General features: G+C 39.3%; 1 protein-coding gene across 3 annotated transcripts in view; it reads right to left on the bottom strand.

Annotated features, from left to right (window-relative positions):
• The window catches only part of LOC122765048 (interleukin-1 receptor accessory protein-like 1), a 238,644-nt gene that overhangs the window by 69,332 nt on the left and 147,647 nt on the right, over positions 1-21,665 (bottom strand). For all 3 annotated transcript variants that reach the window (XM_044019106.1, XM_044019107.1, XM_044019105.1), the window contains one exon: positions 10,547-10,621. In XM_044019106.1, coding sequence (XP_043875041.1) covers positions 10,547-10,621 — 75 coding nt within the window. The remainder of the gene's footprint in view (positions 1-10,546; positions 10,622-21,665) is intronic.

Genomic DNA, 21,665 nt, shown 5'->3' on the forward strand with positions numbered 1-21,665 from the left:
CTTTGTGTTTTCCTGCCAGTCTGATTGTCTTCCCCGCCCTAATTGTTTCCACCTGTTCACCATTACCGTGTGTACTTATGGTCTGTGTCTCCCTTTGTCTGTCAGCTCGACTGGTCTTCAACTTACCAAAGTTCTCTAACACTACACAGCTCCTCCGCTCCCTTTACTGGCTTCCTGTAGCTGCTCTCATCCGCTTCAAGACTCTAGCGCTTTCTTCCATGCTACAAATGGATCCGGCCCAGCTAACATCCAGGACATGATCAAACCCTACGCCCCAGCCCGCCAACTCCACTCGGCATCGGCAAACCGGCTTGCTGCCCCCTCACTGAGAGGATCGCAGAGTCACCTGTCAAACTCATGACTCCTCGCTGTCCTGGCTCCGAAATGGTGGAACAAGCTCCCCATCGACATTTGGACAGCAGAAAGCCTCCACATCTTCTGCCGCCAACTAAAAACACATCTCTTTCGACTCTACCTCTCCGACGACGAGAAAATAACAAAACAAAACTTTGCACTTACTTGTACATTGAGCTTATGAGTAGCACTTTATAATTTGGCATATTTGATGCATTTACTTACTTCTAGATCTGGCCTTGTTTGTTCTAGTAGTTTTTCCTTTAAAATAGTGTTATTTTTCTTTTGTTTCTTAGCTTTCTTGCTTTTGTTTTTTCCCTCTTAGGAATGTTTTTTTCTTGTTGATCTTTGAAAATAAGTGTCTATTTTTTTTCACCTCGTCTCCCGAGTCATGCAATTGGGTCAAAGTCCTTGTCTCGGTGTGACAAGATGTGGCTCCATTTTTTGTTTTATTTACAGTATAAACAGTTAATTTTAGCTCTGTACCTGGTAATGGTTCAGATTTCAGTATTTGATTTGAATTGACAGTCATGCACTTGCTGTACATCAAATTCAATTTATTTATTTTTTTTACCCACAGCATGATGGACGCTTGGCTGACATGAACCACCTTTAAGATGGTTCATGTCCAGATGGTAAGAGCCGTCAGAATGTGTCTGTACTGGACGTCCTGTCTGACGGGGGAAAAAAATCAATAACGTAATCAATCATCAGATTCACGGAAAGTAACCAGCTATTGCATGTGTCAGCTGTGACATCCTGCCTTCAAAATACACAAGTTTAAAAAATGAAAATGACACAGACTGAGCCATTGAGAGACACACACACTGGGGTTTATTTGAGTCACCATTGGCTCTTTAGCATTTAACTATAACTAACGGTTGTTGCGGTCGTAACTGCTGAGCTGGAGTCTCTCTTCAGTTATTTTTCCTTCTGCACAAGCCATCACTTTCAGTCAGCATAAGTATAATGTGTCGTTGGTGTTTACTGATTTTAGATGGTGTGGACAACCCCCCCCCCAGAAAAATCTAAGGCTGCGGACGATGAAAAAAGTCCTTCAAATGTGAGTTTTTAGGTGAAACCTAAGACACAATTCACAACATTTTTTAACCCAAGTAATTAATACTTTAATTGTGATCAAATTGTGGCTGTGTGTGCGAACAGGGAAACTGATAAATAAACTTAAAAATATGTATCTAATTGCTATCGAGGAGCAGAACTTTGTTTGGAAGTAAAACTGACGGGTGACCTTGAGCTGGATGTTTTTAACCTCTTTCTCACATTGAGAAGCCGTGCCGGTTGCTGCATTCAAAATTAAACGCAACAGGCCGACCCTTTACCCAGTAATATTGGTCTCCTCCTTTATCGTGGAATAATACATATATTAATATACTTTTTCAATTGTATCTTTCACATATAAAAGTAACCAAGGCATGTGAAAGTATAACATAATAATAATAATCAAAACAGAACAGAAAAAAACAATAAAAGCTGTGAAATAAAAACTAAAAAGAACGATTAAAAACATTAATTCATAAAGGAAATGTGAGGCAGAATGTTGCATATTGGACCAGGAAACTGTGCTGCATTCAACAGCCAGTCTACAAGAAATATTAATATATTTTAGCAAAGTAAAGTTAGTCACGTTGTTTCATTGTATCATTGTGAATGGATGTCAGTCAACTACCAAATACATCAAAACTCTCGCTCTTTCTCTGTCCTTCTCTGTACAGGTGCAGTAAAGAAAGTACTACCTCTCCATGGTGCATAATTACTCTTACTCTGTCCTTTGTCTACATTTGTACTCGTGTGAAAAGAGGTGCATGTGAAGAGTGTGTGCGCACGTGCACACACACGTGTGTGCTCGTGCCCACACACTCTTCACATCCTGCTTTATTAGTTGATGAGTCATAGCTGTGGTCGTTCAAACTGGGACAATACAAACAATATATGCACACAGAGACACACACACACACTCTCTCTTGCTCTCTCACATACACACACACAGCCGCTGAAGCTCCCTGGTGCTGACAGGTTAGTGCTGTTTTTCTTTCACACCTCCAAAAAAAGGTGTACTGCAAAAAAGAAAAAAAGAATCCATGAAACAGATTATCAGGGGACAACCTTTTCTCAAAATCACGACTCTGACCATCACCTGGCATGAGACAAGTTATTGATCAAGCACATATACCTCATATTGAGGTTTTCATCTAGTATTGATTTTGTTTTGATACTATGAATTCATAATCAATCAGTACAATATGCAACACAACCACAGTCAGGAATGAAAACACAAGAGGTCTGTTGGTGTAATGTTGTGAGTGGAAATGTTTTTGTTTTTTTTGGAAAGCTTGACCACCCACTGTGTCGCTCTGAAAGCCCAAACTGGCAACGGCAAGTTTACATTTCACAGCTAATTTTCTTCCAGAAAATCAGGACAAATGTGACAGTGATGTTAGGTAGCGATTGTGTTTAGCAATAAGACCGTCACAGTGAGAATAATAAGTGCATGAAAGCACATTGGTTGTCTTTATTCATCTCTAAATTATTGGTTTAGAGGGAAGAGAATCGATTTTTGCAATATAAAGCCAAACACAGGTGTTACAGGGGGGCGACTGTAACCATGACGATCTTTTCCAAATCCTTTTTAATTAGAGTAAAAGAAATAAAATAAAAAATCGTCAAAAATCTGTTGGTGTTTTTCCACAGTAGCAGCTGCAGCAGCAGCAGCAGTAGCTAATGGACCAGGGAGCCAGCAATGCACAAGTCCTCTGAAAAACACTTTGTCTTAGCTGTGTCGCTGTCATAATTGAAATCGATATCAATACTGTGTCACATTGCATGGAAGGATGTTCAATATCTTCTATCAGACGTATGGTTTGCAGGGAGAGGAAGAATTCTGGCGTGTATTGGCCAAAAAAGAAAGAAACAGGCTCCTATGTTACGGTTAGCCTGAGTCTCAGAGATTAAACCAAGGTGCTGCCAAGACAGCTGGCAGTACCAGTGATTCCTCTCAGCAAGAAGCAGGAAAAGAAATCAACTTTTTTCTTTCTTTATGCCTTTATGCATTTTCTGGGCACTTTTGTTTTTATTCTTGGGTACATTTCTGTTCCAATGACTTCAGTAACAAGGTACAATTTCAGACTGGCAAAGAACATGTCGTGATTCTTACCCAAAATGCTCGAGGTTGCCATGTCCATGTCCCACCTGTACAATACTGCGCTGTGTGCACTGATTGCACTGTGAGCTCAAAACAGCAGTGGAATATCAGAGAACAAATAAACTAAGAAGCGCATGCAATTACCAGCACTACAAATGCATTTTATAATATTAGCAGAGTCTTTATTGAGTATGTTTTAACTGTAACACATGTGTATGTGTATATTTAACCCTGGATTTAAATGTTTTAGCATAGTATGCTTCCACAAAGTATACATACTGGAAGGGTTTGTTCCTTCTGGCGGCTATAGAAACATGTCAGTGCAAGATAGCAGCCATTTTAAAGTGAGGCGCTACCCTTAAGTTTATATAGAAGGTTTATTCTACTATGGAACCCAAGCAATATGATTTTTTTAGACACTTACACAAACATACTCATGGGTAAATTATTAAATTTCTGCCAATGTTACACACAGGAACTTGAAAGTTTGCTGTACTTGTCACCTCCCTTCCATCCTGACCATCAACCTGGCCCTCAAGCTCACTGGCGAGACATCAGAGGATGCTCTCTCTCTCTGTCTCATACACCCTCACTCACAATGACACCAACATAATCAGACCAGAGATGGTACAAAGGGACTGTTGCCCCACCAAGGTCACACTCTGGGTTGTAGAGGAGATGCTGTCATCTCTGTCCAACCTGGAAGCACAATCTCATAAATGCAGCCAGAAGGAAACCAACATGGCCACCTGTTTGGCTGGAAACACAGCAAGGGCAATTAGTTCAACACACACTCAGACACACCGACACACACCGACACACACACGTGCAGCCAAGTGTTCATCTGGCTTCACAGAGGTTGATCAATTCTTGAGAAATAAAAGAAATGCAAGCTGCACTTTTATTAAACCGGGGAACTCCACAAACGTCCAGGCATGAAGTAGAACTGTGCATATGAGAGACATCTCCTAGTCACTGGAGCCACAATGTCCTCTTCGTCTGCTCACAATTCAAGTTCTTTAACAAAACAGCAAGGTGAAGAGCTGTGCTGAGGTTAAATTGAGGGCTAATTTAATGGCTGTAAAAACTGTGTGTTTAACTGCAACACTAAAAGGTGCATTTAAATTAAAAGCAGGTGCCTCCTGGGTGCCAAGCTGTCACAGGGCGACAAGTCACAGAGCGAGACCTCCTGCAGTTGGTAATCCATATGCTGTTGTTTAAAAGAGGCGGAATGTCAGAGTACATCACTGCTACTGTAACCGCTTGATGTGAACCCTGTCAGTGCATGTGCTGTAGAGGCATGTTAGACACGAGTAACAGAACTCCGAATTCAATTATAACTCCAGCGTTGAAACGAACTTGGTGGTCCTTCACTGTGTCTGACTAAGTCTTCTGGTAACTCGTGTGTTCAAATACTATGAGCTGCGTTACTGGATCCACAGTGGGGGTGGCGCAACCACCAAACCGAAACAGAAATTTTAATAGTGAATTAACTGGCTCCGCCATGTTATCTGGGAAGCCAGAATTTCAATTTCCTTAATCTCTGATGACACGTCAGTCAATTTAGGACTTGATATGTATTTCATATAGCACATTTAAACACAAGAAGAGACAATAACCACCCAGACAAGAGGCAGTATTTCTTCACACTCAAGTCCCTTTGACAGCTCCCGTTGCTGTTTTCTGCTTAAGGAGAGCAAATGCCCCCAGCCCTTTTCTCTCAGTTTGCTGAAACAACAAGGCTGCAGGTGGGAGCTGCTGACAGGTAGTAGAGTGGGGAACATTTAAAGTGGGGCAACGGCGCCTTGGCATCAACCCTCTGGTCACACTCCCAATTTCTGTGACTACTGAGTGAAAGTAGCTTCCTTCGGTACAGCGGGCCAATCAGGTGTCACCAAACGCCTGTGCAGACCGTCGCCTTCATTACCGTACTTATGTAAAACACTAATGGGAGCATTACTTCACTAAGAATCCCATCTGATCGCACCTGCTCCCCCCTCCGTCTCTCTCTAATATGACTATGACGATTTATGCCTCTGTGCCGCAGGGCATATTAACCATTTGGGACAGTGTGCCGTCTTGTATCCACTTTCATCTGTAATAACCCAAGGTAAGACACCATCATATTTCATCCACTCTGTGAATCTTAAATGATTTTTTTTTTCTCCCCTGCTCCAACTCTTTGCCAAAATTCCCCCGCCTTCATTTCCTCTTTCATTCCCTTTCCTCCTCTCTCTTTCGCTCTCTCTCTCTCTCTCTCTCTCTTCATCTTCATTGTGCTCTGTCTTTTCTTCCCCTCAAGGGCCTGGACTCTTCTGGAGATTTGCCAGGAATGCAGATAGGATCACTTGCAGATGTACAATAACTTGAGGGGAATAAATATGCCCTAATTGAGAGAAATGATGTAATATTGATCCGTGGGCCTCTGAACCTCTGGCATCGATGAAGCGTTCTGCCGAGCCTGTGACATTTAGACGGATGGCTGGTGTGTGTGTGAGAGAGAGGGAGAGAGAGAGAGAGAGAGAGAGAGAGTGTGTGTGTGTATGATATTGGGGATAGGTGTTGCTGAGGATGTGTGAGACTTGAACATGGTTAAAGTGAAAGCGTTGAAGTGTTTTCCTGCCTGGCGGCACCCAACATACAAAGAGAAAAACGTCTTCCACTTCATTATATCAAGTGATGCTCTGAACGGGTGTTTTAGTTAAATCTGCATCTGTACCTGTGCAATTAAACTGGTGAGTGTATTTATACTCTACAGCGTGCCAGGCTGAGTTTGGAGGAAGACTGAAAACGAAAAGTCTAGTCTGTAAGTCTTCTTACTCTGCAAATGAAGTGAAGTGAAATCATGTTGTTTTAGTTATTTTAATTGCGAAAGTTGTGAAAAATACTGATTGATTTTCCCCAAATCTCAAAATGACGACGTCCTTAAATGTCTTGTTTTGTCCACAACCAAAGACATTCGGTATTTACTGTCACAGATAAGACAATCTGTGACAGTAAATGAGTATAGTACACTCATTTAAAGGTCCAGTCTGTAACAGGTTTGGTGAGTTAATTGAATAAATAAGAAATTGAATATATTATCCATCAGTACGTTTAACTGCATTAAAATAAAAGCTGCTTGATGTCTGTGTAGCCTTTGAATCAGACCTTGCTTTACAGAGACAGCCATTTTGTGCTGTCACATTTCTACAACACACAAACATGCCAAAACCTATGTATAGTGTTCTGAAGCAGCTTACAAAATCATTCTTTCTGGGGTGTGAAGGCCACTGTAGTTCCCTGGCACATTTTTTGGTGATTGAGGAGTCAGTAGAGTCATTTTGATGACAAATAAAGCAATTCTATTTACATATGTATGAAGGTTAATAAAGTGGTCACATGAATAAGTAATAGCACAACGTACCTGCATGCTGGAGTATCAGCACTTCTGCATCTTCATCTTTTATTGATTTCATTTTTTTTTAAAGGCTACAAGGTTTTAGACAGGGCATGATTTCTACATCTCAAGTCAAAAATCAATAACCCATGTGATCATCATGTCCGTCTGACACTTCCATGTTTACATCCTCTCTCCAGGACCGGTGCTATTTACCTTGAACATGATCCAGCACATGCTGTGTGCCTCCATCCCTCTGGAAATGACCAGCAGGATCATTCACCAAAAAAAACCCATCATTAACAGTAATTACATACTAAAAACAATGATTCCTGCAATCAATGGTGAGAAGATCCAGAACATGAAGAGGATCAAATCTATACAGCAACAGGGAGGAATGTGTTCCAGGAAAATCAACACTCATAGACTGATTAAGTCAAGTAAAGGTTATAGATTTCATACAAGCATCTGTTGGACTGAGTTTGGCGAGAGCTGACATTTTGTCTGCTGCCTGTCAATGCACTTCATCATGTCTGTCTAATGACATGCTGCGTTACAGATGATGTAAAACACATCGGGACAGGCGAGAATCTGAATTTGTAAAGTTCATGGCGGCTTGACCTGCACATGTTTATCGATGTGGCCAACCTCTTTATTATTAATGAACTGCAAATTCTAATTTCAGGATAATAATGGCTTTCCTCTCACTCTGTTCATGTTATTAGATGATTTAACAACTAAAATCCATGTTGTTAGAAATAATACATTGATTTTTTTTTTCAGTTTCTGTATAGACTTTGGGGTCAATGTAAGCAGCAAACTTAAAGCATAAAGACATTAATCCTGTATACTTAAATATTTGTTTATTCATTGCAAATCATTATATTCAGCAACATTATTGCATTTTTTCCTGATATATTACCAATGGAAGTTTAATTACTCAGACACAAAACGATTGTGGGGATGCAGCATTTATCACAGACTGTCTGAGTCACTATGTCTCAGCATAAATGTGAATAATTTTTGGCAGATTTTGTGAAAGGTTCAGACACCATCGCTGCTACAATCTCCCTAAGTATGTTGTGGAGTCTTACAGTCAAGTGTCAGGGAATGAAGTGTGACATCCAGACAAATGAGGCGGTTTTAATAGCCAATCAAGATTGCCGGGGTTTTCCCTGTGACGAATATCACAAACACAGTGATGTGCAGACAAGTGACATGTCACCAAAGGGAGCAGGAAAAAGCGCAAGGAAATAAGGGAATTAATCAGCTGGTTGTCAGCGTGCTTAGTGTTTACAAATAGGACAAATTAGCACTCGGGCAGTCCATTATTCTGCATGCGCACCAGCTGCAGTTTGCGCCGATCTGTCCGACAGAATCGCAGACCCACACTGGACATGATCCGTCCCGCAGAGGAAGCAGAGGGAAGCACACGACATGTTTTAATCACACGTTTAGAATTCAATCAATTATAACTGGAGAACCGCATCCATTAGCGTGAAAGACAAACGGAGCCAACCAAACAGCTTAAGTGTGCACTGATTAAATGGTGGCCATTCATAGATCCCACTGTTCTCCCTGCTCTGTCCTTCGAGTACCACAAGAGCAGGAAAAGTGTCTCTCCACATTCGCCTCTAACCACTCCTCTCACTTTCTCCCTCTCACCTGCTCAATTAACCATCAACCGAAGCCATTTAGCTTCTATGTGTCGTTGGAGACTGAATATTTAAAAATCCACCAGAACTAACCGCAGTGGATGAAGAAAAACAACGAAGGAAGGGACGGTCTGTAAAGGCAAATAATCAAATAGCAGCTCTGTGTATGTTCAGTATATATGTACACAGTGGTGGAAGGAGGAACATTCAAGAAATACTACCAATCCTCATCCTCACTGAGAATAAAAACACAATCTGACCCACTTTGATAAAGATAGAGAGCAAAGTAAAACCTGAAAATCCCTGCTTTTTGTGTACATGCGTGAGGAAAATCATCTGCGGCGATATCACTTAATCGGATGAAAAAAAGCTGCGCGGCTTTTATTCGTCATCAATTCAAAGTGACGGTGATTTGCGCCTATTTTCTCACTGCCACCTTTTACCTCCACAAGCCAGTTGTGTTCATCACCCGTGACAAATCTACTTCAAAGGACGCCTCCATCATGACCCATTTTCTCTTCCACCAACAGCTGAGCTTGCGCCCAATAAGGCACAGAGCAGGAATTTTCCCATGAGGCCCGTGTGCATCAAACACGAGAATACAGCTCTGAGGCAGGAGTAGTGGAGAAAATCATTTGAAGTAATGCTAACATCATACATTTGAAGACAATATGAAAAGATAATATGTACAGTTTCTCAGAAGAACAACTTTGATTCATTACTGACTCAAAACAAGCCGCATTCAAGCTGCTCAAGAGAACCGACGAAAGACGCGACGAGCATGAGCACAATGAGGAGGCACTCAAGGAGGGAGAGGGAGAATCAGCAGCAGGCACGTCTTTCAAACCCAATGAGTCACTTTTGTTTCATCCACAGATGTTGGGAGTGACTCATCTCTTTTTTCTTCTTCTATCACGATGAAAATGCAAGGTCCCTTCAAGAAAAGAGGAGCTGAGAGAGAGACCTAACTGAAAGTCTCTGACTGCACCCAAATGCAACAGTAACAGGGCAGACTAATTCCTTGAATATGATCGAAACAAGAGTCTGCTCTAGGAAATGTGAATTTCATGTTTGATTTTTTTTTTTTTTATTTAATCTATCATTTCTATCTTGTGTAAAAGCACTTATATTTGTAGCTAACAACCATGTTCATAGACCAATTTAAGCAAAACTGTTTTTTCTTTCATGTTTCCTTCTGTCACAGTTGAGCTACTGTCACTTCCTTACATGAAAGTCACTTTGTGCATAATCCCTCCTATTAGTGGCAGGCTTTTAACTTGAAATGTGTGACTTTAAACTGACACTGAAGTAATTTTGCATTGTATTTTCTGTTTCTAATTATTTGAGGCAACAGCTTTGTCTTGATTCAAGGTCCCGTTTTAAAGGCTCCTCCAAAATGGTGGATCCTTTGCATCCTTCAAATGAAGCCTTGCAGTCAAGACACAACAAAAAAAATGATTCCTATTAATAAAAAAAAAAAATAAGAAAAAAGAAATGAAAATGAAAACTTCATGTTTCATGTTGGTTTTCATGTAAAATATGTGTGGAAGAAGAGACAGTAGCTCAACAGCAACAGAAGGAAACATCAGAGAGAAAAGGTGTTTTGATTTAATTGGTGCATCAATGCAGGATTTCTGGAGTGAGAATGACATTATACGACTGTTACGCTGACAGATCGGCAGTGACTCTCCTCAACTTAACAAAACGTAAACGTGGAGAAAATGTTGCGTAAACAGCTTCAACAAAGGCTCAAAATAAATGAAAACAGGGAAATTCAAGAGTCGAAACTGTTCTCTTTGCAGTTGTGGTACAACATGAACCACCAACATACCGTATTTGACAAGAAGGAAGAAATAAAGAAGTTAAATATGCTATATTTTCCTAAAACAAAAGCCGCAGTCGAGAGGAAAAATGTTTGACAACAAATTTGAATGTAACACAAGTCTACGACGCCACACGCTCCAGACAAAATACACAATCAGTGTGTTTTTCTCTTACCTATAGCCAACTCGATGATGCTCATCTGGCTGTCTGAGGGGAAGAGGATTTTTGGCGGCTTGTCTGTTAGTGGCGCTGTGAAAAAACAAACACAGAAAAGGGACATTAAATTCCACATTTTCTCCCTACGGAGAGTGGGAGTGTGATTTATTTATTAAAGACCAAGATAAATGGGCACAAATAAATGCAATACTTTAGGCGTAAATATAGACAAAAATCAATTTATACATCAATGCATATCTTCTCAAAGCAGCAGCTGCTTCAACATTAATGCCACTAAGTCTTTGTAGTGTGTAAGAGTGCTGCTGTGTATTGGACAGTAGCTGTGTGACTAGTCAGAGTCATTCATGGCTGCAGTGAGCATGAGATGCTGCAGGGAGAAAGAAAAGCAAAAGCTTCTGAATGAGTATGTGACACACTGTAGGTTGTGAACTGTATCGCATGGAGCTGCCTTCAAATCACCAGCAGCTGCTGAGTAACAAAAGACTTTCACTTAGAAGCTCCTTATTATGACGATTCCCTAATAGCTTGTGGAACCATGGAGGATTTCTGTTTCCACACGATTGGATATACACAAGGCTCGTTTCAGTACGAATAACTTACACATCGACTGGATCAGAACCGGGAAAAATGTGTTGTGTTTTAATGAGGAGCGACTGGACACTGCTACACTTCACTTCTCTCACCACAGCATGGTGACATTTAAATCTCCATTCAGCATCTCTGCCATAGCTTTGTGATTTGACTTGACTTAATCCTTGACAATGACATTTTCTTTTGATGACTGAGATTGGGCAAGGTTCATGCATTTCTAAAAATGTGTTTGAATCGCGTTGGTCTGCCTGCCATGATAGTGATTATATTTTAGACCATATTTTACTTACAGGGTTATTTTAAGTCCAGATTTTTTGGCTGTCGTATTGTCAAAACATGATCAAAGAGTACGTGCTCCTGTCTGTTTTCCAAGATAGTTTTCACTTTCAATATCAGGCAGTTATTCAACTGTATAGGAATTATGGTACTGAAAAGCTGAAGTCACAATTGTGTGATGCGCTGGTGAATCTTGTCTGTGTTCCCCGGAGGTCCTGAGGGCTACCGTAAAGACAAGTATATAGGTGCAAAGCTCTATTTCTCTGTTTCCCGGTATCCATCCATCCGTTTTCAACTGCTTTATCCACATATGAGGGTCACGTGGGGTGCTGTGCCGATCTCATCCGACATAGGGCGAAAGGCAGGATCACACCCTGGACAGATCACCAGTCCACAGTTTATGAATTTTCTAGATATGACAGACAGGTCTAGGAGTTACAGTAATGAGAAGTACGCAGGTCAAATCCTGTCGGTGACAAAAAAACCCCAAACAAATTTTAACAAAATTTTAACAAAAAAAACCCCCACACAGATCTGACATAGTAGTGGGCAGATATGAGTCGCTACCCTCCCTTTACACGTGCTAATGAAAAGCTGGTTGATTGTTTTGATGTTCATTCATTTGACAGAGGGAGAAAAAAGAAACTCATAAAGATCATGTGATTTGTTGAGCACAGTCGGCTGATAAGGAAAAAAGAGCTCATTAATTACATAACCCCCACACCCCCCTGCAAAAAAAAGAAAAAAAAAGAAAAAGGACCACAGCAATTTATGACTTTTTCCTGTGCCTGGTGTGTTTCAAGGCTGTGTAAAGAAATCTCATTACCTTAATTACCTTTCCCTCAGTGAAATATACTCCCTGAGCCTTATAGGGGGGAAAAAAAGGAGTCTTTTGCAGTTCTAATGGTTCGTCTTGCATCAAACAGCAGTGAAACTGAAGACAGGAAATAGTTCAGACTGCAAAATGTGACCGCAAGCATTTACATTAGCAGGTACAAAAGCTACAACTTGTACCTTGTAGTGATAAAGAAGTAACATAATGGTAAATCAACAAACAACCCCCAGAAATTAAATTACCTCCGTCTATAATGAATCTGATCAAAACCAAATCCATACAATTGTCACCAACTCTCAAGACGAGTACTGTATGAGACATAAAGTCTTTTTGTCATTACTGATCAATAGTAACCTTTCAGCAGAAGAAAGAACTACAGCCACTGCTCCTTCTCTAGACTCCTTTTCTACAGCCTTGGTGAAATCTGGCACGTATGACGTAAGACTCTGACCAATCACAGGGCAGTTCACACAGAGGGGGGTGCCTCCTATTGGCTGCAGCTGCATGTTCCTTTAGTGCAGAGGTGTTAAACTGGTGGCCACTTAATATCTCATTATAAAGATGATTTTTTTTTAAAATTATCCTCACTGAGTGCACCTTTTAGTTTCTTCTAATTTCTTTTTCTCCCCTCTTTCTTTTACCGCTCTATTTAAATGTTTTACAGTCTTTTATTATGCCTTTTCTATCTTTATTCCTGCTGCTGCAGTATTTCTCTTTCTTTTTTTTATGGTAAAGCACTTGAAATGCCTTGTTGTTGAAATGTGCTATATAAATAAACTTGCCTTGCCCCTTCCTTTAAACACAGTGAGGTGACATAGACATAGACAGAATATAACACTCCATATATTTGCTAACAATGTTTTTTTAATACAATAATAATAAGAGTTGTAATTGTCACATTGAACCTTAAATTAGCTTGTTTGGTGTTTTAATTACAGTTGTCCACATTATTATTTACTTAGTTTAAGATTTATTTCTCTGTTTTTGATTTTAATATCATAAATATGCTATTATGCATATGCAGTGTACATCATTCCATATAACAAACAAGCACTTTTACTTTGGAATTCAGTGATATATTATTATTTTAAGGTCATATTTCCCATCAGCTATCGAACAGTTCCCCACAATCTGGCCCCTCTTGACCAGATTAGATGCTCATTGGCCCCCAGGTCATTTGAGTTCAACACCCCTGCTTTAATGGAACAGTTGATATTTCATCATTGAGAAAACAACATTAAAAAAAGAAATATTCACCAAAGATGACCTTGGCCCCCTTTTATATTTCTCTAATATTTCTATAGAAAATAGATTAGATTTTCTATCAAAATCCTTTGTTATTTCTGAAATTGCTGTATTTTAGGTAAGATTCACATTTTTAATATCTATATTTAAACATGCTCATAAGTAAAGAGGCTTGTGTTAACATCAGCAGTGATTCATACATTCACATAATGAGCTGATCTGACGATTTAGTCCCACAGATTTGACCTCAAGGTCAATATAGAAAAGGACTTACAAAGATTAACAAAACCTCACTGAGTCATACTGAACATTTATCCCCACATAATGCAAAAAATAAAACTCTTATGTGCGTGGTTTATTCAGGGGTTCTGAAAAATATTAATTTGACTGCTTCAGTGGGATTTGTGTGACCAGTCTGTGGGTGTGGACAAACATAAATGGGAGATTCAATGAAAGGCAGAGGACATAAGCACTGCTGGTGAATTATATTTAGTCTCTCCTCTTGCGTCTGTTTAATGTCCTAGCCTGACTTTAAATTCTTAAAATAAAACAATGGCACAGTCAAATATACATGCTGACTTGCAGGCTGCACTGAGACAACTCAAGGTGACAATCCAAACCTGGCAAGGAAACAAAGTTCTGGTGTATTTTATTTAATAAACTAAACACAAAGTTCACATTTGCATGAAATCAATCAAATGGATCGAAAATATAATTATAAGCATATTGGCTGAACGTTTCAAGGGTTTTACTAAAATTCTACATTGCATAATATACCCCAACAATGTTTATATTTTCTATGTTTGCTGACACTGGCTTGCAACAGTAATGAAACCATATCTCATGTTTTATGTGAAATCACAAAATGTTATTATTATTTGTTATTATATGAATCCATTAGATAATGATTTTGAATCCTTTATGGTTAAAACAACCCCCCATTAAATGTAAAATTAAGTCATTAGATATAGACAACAAAAACATGTATTAAAACCGTAAACAACTCTTTACCTCTTACTTTAAATTATGCTTCATCAGTCTGTTGTTTATCCTGTTTACTTCATTCATTTAATATCATGTTTAATTTATTTTTTTTAATAATTGATAAATTATATCTTTCTTTGCATGTTTTGCATCAACATCCAATGCTGGAAGGCAAAAAGCACACAGATACACAAAGCTATGGAGAAAATCTTTAAGTGTCACTCACAGGCCATGTGATCTGCTTTCCCTGTGATCACGTGATGATGGACGGGGGGGTGGAGTAATGAAAAGGAAAAAAAAAAAGGACCTTGTTCTCTCCCATTAACTCTACTAACACCTTCTCTCCATCCCTATCTGTCTGCTGTGTGCTGTGCTTCTCTGTCACTCTGTCTGTCTGTTTCTGTCACTTAAGGGGGGGGAAGCGAGGGAAGATGGAGGGAGGGGATGGAGGGTTTTGGTCCTCTGTTCATACCTCATTAAAGACCAGTCCAGCCGAGATAGCTTAAGTGGATGGAGTGTGTATCTCTGTGTGTAATGGCATTTGTTTGTGAGCAGATATTGTTTCGAGGAAACCCGTTTAAAAACACATACATTAAAGTGGTTTTACAGCAACATTTGATAGTCATACAAATGCCAAAGAATAATCACATCATTACTGGACCAAATTGCATAAAACTAAGTTGATGACAAAATGGTGGTGATGGTTTTTTGTGCAAGGCATGAAACTTGGTTTGTTTGTGAATCCGAGGGTCTGAAGCCTGAGGGCAGTTTTCCAGTTGAGGATCCAGCTTTAATAAGACCAGACAGGAACATCTTTTGTTTAAACTTTTACCTCCTATTTTCTGCCCTTGGGGTAACAGTGCTACCATGTACAGCCTCCATAAACTAAACATAAGTTAACAGGAACAGAAACACACTTTTTTTTAATGTCATTTAAAGGAAGCTAAATTTACTTTTCTTACGTATGGAAGGTCATAATGAAAAATCACAACAAAGGACACTTTCCCGAACAGAGTTGTGCAAGAATTAAATTAAACTTAAAGATGTTCGAGAATATACAAGATTTATTGCTTGGATAAATAAATAAGAAAACCAGTAATTGTTGCAGAGTAGATGGTGCGTACTCGACCCAACACTTAAATACAACACATACGTCATTTGTTAGATTTTGGGCAGTAGAACCCAAGATAACATTACAGTGTTGGGCATTGGTCGGGTTTATCCACACTCTAACTCAGACGCTCCTTTTAAATAGATTTTAAACATCAAGCAATGTTGCTGGCGCAGCTTTTCTATCAAAATATTTTGTTATATGTGAAATTACTGTATTCTAGGGAAGATTCAAATTTTTAACATCTATATTCGAACAGTCACATGCTCATAAGTAAAGAGGCTCGTGTTAAAGACAGCAGTGAGTCATACATTCACATAATGAGCTGATCTGACGATTTAGTCCCACAGATTTGACCTCAAGGCCAATATAGACAGAAACTTACAAAGATTAACAAAACCTCACTGAGTCATACTGAACATTTTATCCCCACATAATGCTAAAAAATAAAACTCTAAATAACAAATGAATTTGACTGCTTCAGTGGGATCTGTGTGACCGGTCTGTGGGTGTGGACAAACATAAATGGGAGATTCAATGAAAGGCAGAGGACATAAGCACCGCTGGTGAATTATATTTAGTCTCTCCTCCTGCGTCTGTTTAATGTCCTAGCCTGACTTTAAATTTTAATTCTTAAAATAAAACAATGGCACAGTCAAATATACATGCTGACTTGCAGGCTGCACTGAGACAACTGAAGGTGACAATCCAAACCTGGCAAGGAAACAAAGTTCTGGTGTCTTCTATTTAATAAACACAAAGACTATGAGGTTGATTTTTGAACAATGAGATGTCATTTTAAAACCAAAGCACACAAAGTATAGGAGAAGGAACTCAACTCCCGAACTCATGCTATTCCATTTCTTTTATCCACACTCAGACGCTCCCTTCCAATAGATTTTAAACAAAAAGCAATGTTGCTGGCGCAGCTTAAGATAATGCATGTATAATTCAAGGCACAGAAATGTCCGATAGCTTAAAAAAAGAATATCCTGCCTTTAAAGCTAACTGACAGCCAACCAAGTGATGCATCTTTTAAGAAACAATATTTCTCATGGTTTATTGGACAGGTAAAAAGTAGCTTCATGTACATCAAGAACAATTATAGTGATGCAGCTTCCACCAAAGGGTTAGGTTTTTTTTTTGTATTTATTGATGGAGCTTTTGCATTTGAAGAATTGTGAATTCAAATGTTTTTATTGTTGTCATATCAAATACGACGTCCGAATTAGTCTTTTTTTCATAATTTTACCTTTTAGAATGTAATTAAAGTGAATCTAAAAGACAATGCAGTGTTTTCTTTGCATTTCAAACTGTTTCCTAAAAACTGAACCGAAGGCTGAGGGACCTCCTCAGCCCTGGAGAGGAGAAGAAATTTGTCAGCAGCTGTCAGGGGCTGTTAAAGTTTTGATAAACAAACAGCTGCATACTCGAGGCAGACATGATAAATGCATCAAGTTTCCAGGTGACCAGCCAACTGAAATCATCAGTTTGTCAAATAATGCTGTTAAATATTACAAGTCCCCCTGATGATCAAAAAAAGAAACACCCATAGCTAAAACTCAAAACAGAAATACAATATTTTCTGTGCGTGGAAGTACACAGACGTGGCGGACAAGTACTTACAGGATTTTATTGGTCACTTTTCTATTTTACTGTTAAATAAACAGGTCAACGGGGTTCATGTGACCTCAGCTGCAGGTAAAGTGCTTTCATTACCACACAATGTACAATTTCTGTTCGACAGAATACAATTTTTCAGCACTGAATGCACAAAATGTGCGGACCAATAAGATTAGCAGGTGTGCCGTGAAGGTGCTGTGTGTATTTTATTTTGCTGGTAAAATAACTGTTATTTTTGACCTTAAACATCACCTGGAAGGTAGCGGGTGAAATGGAGCAGAAGGGAGAAGTGCAGTTCCCTCGATAAGCTCTGTGACAAAGCTTGTGGAGTTCTTCTTCAGCCAGAGAAAAATGGGGATGCTGTACTTTACTACAAAGGACATATTGGAAACATAAATTCAGATTTATGTAGAAGCTCTACTTTTTAACGGTTTCACATGGGACAATTACGATCATTTTTTTTTTTTTAATGGGAGACACAACAAACTTTCTCAATGTTTTAATCCAAAGAAAGACGAAACTAGACAATCCAGTCAAGATGCAGGACCACACACCATTTCAGGGAGGAGATTCCATGTGATTTAATGTGACTTCAGAATATAATCAGACATAGAGGCGGACCATTGGCGTCGTCAGTTAATAGCTGTTGTGTACGCACAATGTTTTGTGCTGTGAAACGCAAAAAAAAAATTCTGTTTCCCAGTCAACTCGCTCTCATTGGTTATTGCGGGTTCTGTTCACGCCCTCTTTGAGCAGAACCCCTGTTTAATACTTAAATAACAAGGCAATCAGAGATGGCAGACTTCACCCCATTCACGCAACAAGCCTCTGTTGGTCATTTTGGCAAGTGCAGAAACACAGACAGACACACACAGAGCCTTATTATAGTAATATTAAGTAATTACTTGGTAATTTAGTAATAATAATTTGAAATCAGGAAGAATCTGATGCATCTGATGATGTCAAAATCATGACCGTAAACCCCCTCACACTACAGGATCATTTGGACAGATAATCTGTTCAAATCAGCCTAATATTGGAAGGCATCCACAACTGTATCTGGCCAATTATCCCCTAGTGTGGAGCAGGCTTAAAGTGATAGTGATTTCCACCATTGTTGGGTGCACTTTGTGCCACAAAAAACACAGGCAATGGGGTGGAACAGCCGTTTGTGAGAGCTGTTATTTAGGGTTGTGTAGTGTTTGCGCCAAAGACATTAATGGGTTTTGAGTGTCTATCACCTGTTGGTATATGCCCATATTGTGTTTTGATTGGAACGTGAAGTGAAGCAACAGACCTACAGTGTGGTTCAGCAACGTTTGACCTTGCCTCCTCTGCGTATGTGAGTAACCAGGTGTTAGTAGTCAATGCTGAGGAAATTATACAGATCTTTTTCCTTATTAGTTTTTTGAGTATTTGGCTGGCACTTGCAAAAAAATGACACACAGACTTGCACAGATGTTTCATTAAATGATTTGGAGCACAAAATAAAGTTGCTGGATTTGTTGTTGCCTGTCGTTCCCCTTCATCCTCACACCTGGTAGTCCTCCTGCCAACATGTTCGGTTGCCTTTAGGTCTTTATACCGTGCCAGTTATTGGAACAAATTGAATCTACTGTCATGTTCCTGGAGCTACTCTGCGGTGATGAGTGCTTTTTTTACATGGCAGGTGATGCCGCTGGAAATATCCACTTACTGTGGCCACAAACTCTCGGGTTTCCAATATTATGGGTAAATTGTGGCTTTCAAGTACAGCTCTACTGTTGAATGTACAGTATGATGTCATCCAAAGCTATGGTTACCTCTCCAATTTTGGTGATGGTGCCAACTATGGTCTTATTTTCTAATTCGGTGGGAACTGTGGAATGTATTGCAATGCTGTAGCAGTGTTTTTTAAATGATTACACTATAATGTTTATCACTCAACATCTCCACTGTGCTCTTTATTGTTAGTGTACCGACTCCATTTATTTCATGCCACCTCCACCCCTCAACTAAAAAGCATGTGTCAATGAGAACTAAGGTCTGAGATTTAACAGCACATGTGTTTAAAAAAACAACTGTAGTGTATACTGTATAACACCACCAATAATTCTGAGCCATTTTGCCCAGCTGTGGCATTAAAACATTTTTGTTTTGCTGCACTTTATTGAATAGCATTGAGTGGTTCAAAAAAAGCTGGCTTGGACTACATGATGCAGAATAAATGTCTGTCCCAAGGCAGGATCATTTGCAAAAACCCTTTACTAAAGCATGGTTCTGCACACCAGTGTTATAGTATGCTTTCATTAGCACTCTATTATGTGGATTATGTTAAACCACCTCTGACCACTTCTACCAATGATTTGAACTTCTGCTAACTGTGAGCACCCCCCTCAGAGACCCCCTCGCCCACTTTGTTTTAAAAAAAGAATCAAACCACGCGGATGAAAGTCTCGTTAAGATGGATATTTTTGAGGTGCAAGAGATAAATCTTTCATGTGAAAAAAGATGCTGCTTGTTAAAAACAAACCCAATGCACTGAGAGCCAAAATGTTGGAACTTTGAAAACACTGAAAAAATGTATTATTGGCAAAAAAAGAAGAAAGTACCCTAAAGAAATGACACAGCAACAGTCTCCAAGGATACTTGTTGAAAAATACCAATATAAGAACCCTGCAGGAGTGGAACATAATAAGAGTATATTTCCTTATTGAAAAAGGTGTTGTTTTAGAAGATCCATCAAAACAATTGAATATGAGATGGCTCAAAGGAAGGGACAATACATTCAGGGGAAATCACATAAATCATATAACTGCCAGCACTGGGAACAGCTTCAGCGACTTCACTCGCCACTGAGCGACACTGCACATAATTAGCCACAATGGTCATATATGGTACAGTGTGATTTTTGCTGTAATGAGATGTCTTTTTCAATCTGACACACACGTTGTGAACTTCGTGCCACTGTAATCACTTGCACCACTGAACAAAAAGTGTCAAAACATGGATCATGTGCGGCTAAATTAAACACGGAGGGTTGGGAAAGAGTTGCCTGGTAATTAGAGGCCTGTACTCATTAGTCACTTTTTTTTCTGCAGCAGGGGCCGTGCACCCGCTTTGGAAATGTGTTATTCGATAAGAGCGTTGAGAGGAAGGAGAAGAGGGTGATACGTTTCAAGCTGCCAAGCCTAAAATATCCCAGAGGGCAGGAATTGAGGACAATTCAGTGGTGTTGCTTGAAGTTGCATGAAGAAATGTGTTGCTGTTTGGGTGTAAGGATGTTCAGACTGGTTTAATCATGGTTAACCCACTAAGCTTGTGTCAACGTAGCAAAAAAATACATTGAAATATGAGCATCTTCCGATAGAAACATAATTATTTTCACATGTTTTCACAGTTAAAATTAAGTGAAATTAATGAGTGATTGAGAAAAAGAGCATCAGTATCTGTGATGCTAACAAAGCAGAGAATAACCTTTTGGTGCTGGACATCAATGGTGACACCACAAGACTTTCATGTAGGACGACCAGGCAGAAAGTGTGGGTTTTTTTCCAGACAAAAGATAAAATGACTAGAAACTGTTTGGCTTTGACGCAAGGCCATGTGACGCAAGGCCATGTGACACATGTAACACACATGACACACTGTAGAAAATCAATCTTTATCTCACAATACAAACAACAATCACATGTGTCAGAATTACTAGCAGCAGTTTCAGGCAAAAGTGCACTTGCTCACATAAAAAGAAAATCAATGTGAAAAAGGCCAAAAACGATCCTTTGTTGCTGCAAAATTTTGATACAAATATTAAGATTCAAATAATCAAAACATTTCAAATGCTAAATTATAGCCCTCAATGAACAGGACACCCTTTTTTGCATTGGCTTTCATTGTGGGTTTTTATTTTAGAAGAATGTGGTCAGTTTTTTTGTGGTCAATTTCACATTTCATATGCACATTAATATTTCTAAGATGCACAAAATATGTAACTGTCTAATTGTTATCTTTTCCCGCTTTCCACCATCATCGCTATCTTCATGTTCACATTTCTATTTTCCCCAGTAACTTCTATGACGTGGAGTCGACAAAAAATGTACTATTGATTCAAAAAAAAAACCTTCGTTTATATACTGCGTTCTCAGCTGTTTGTCTTAGCTTTAAATCTAACTACTCGACAGGCAGTACCTATGTACTTCCCTGTAATTAAAAAGTGAATTAATCTTGAGCGCTGCCTGTCATAAATCCACCCATTTTTATCCCCCCCCCCCACAGATATATTCAGAGAAATCGATAGTGGTATTGCTATGTATATATGGCAGTGGGAATCAGTTTGGCAGGTTGCCTTTGGCAGTGCTACACTTCCCGCTTTGGCCATGTTATTCTCCGCTTCTATATGAGGACTTGGATGTAACGTGTGGGAGTGTTTGAGCAGAGGGCCGTTTCACTGGAATTTAATTTGAAAAAAAAAA

The sequence above is a fragment of the Solea senegalensis genome, linkage group LG2 (genome assembly GCF_019176455.1).
Source record: "Solea senegalensis isolate Sse05_10M linkage group LG2, IFAPA_SoseM_1, whole genome shotgun sequence".
In the NCBI taxonomy this organism is placed as follows: domain Eukaryota; kingdom Metazoa; phylum Chordata; class Actinopteri; order Pleuronectiformes; family Soleidae; genus Solea; species Solea senegalensis.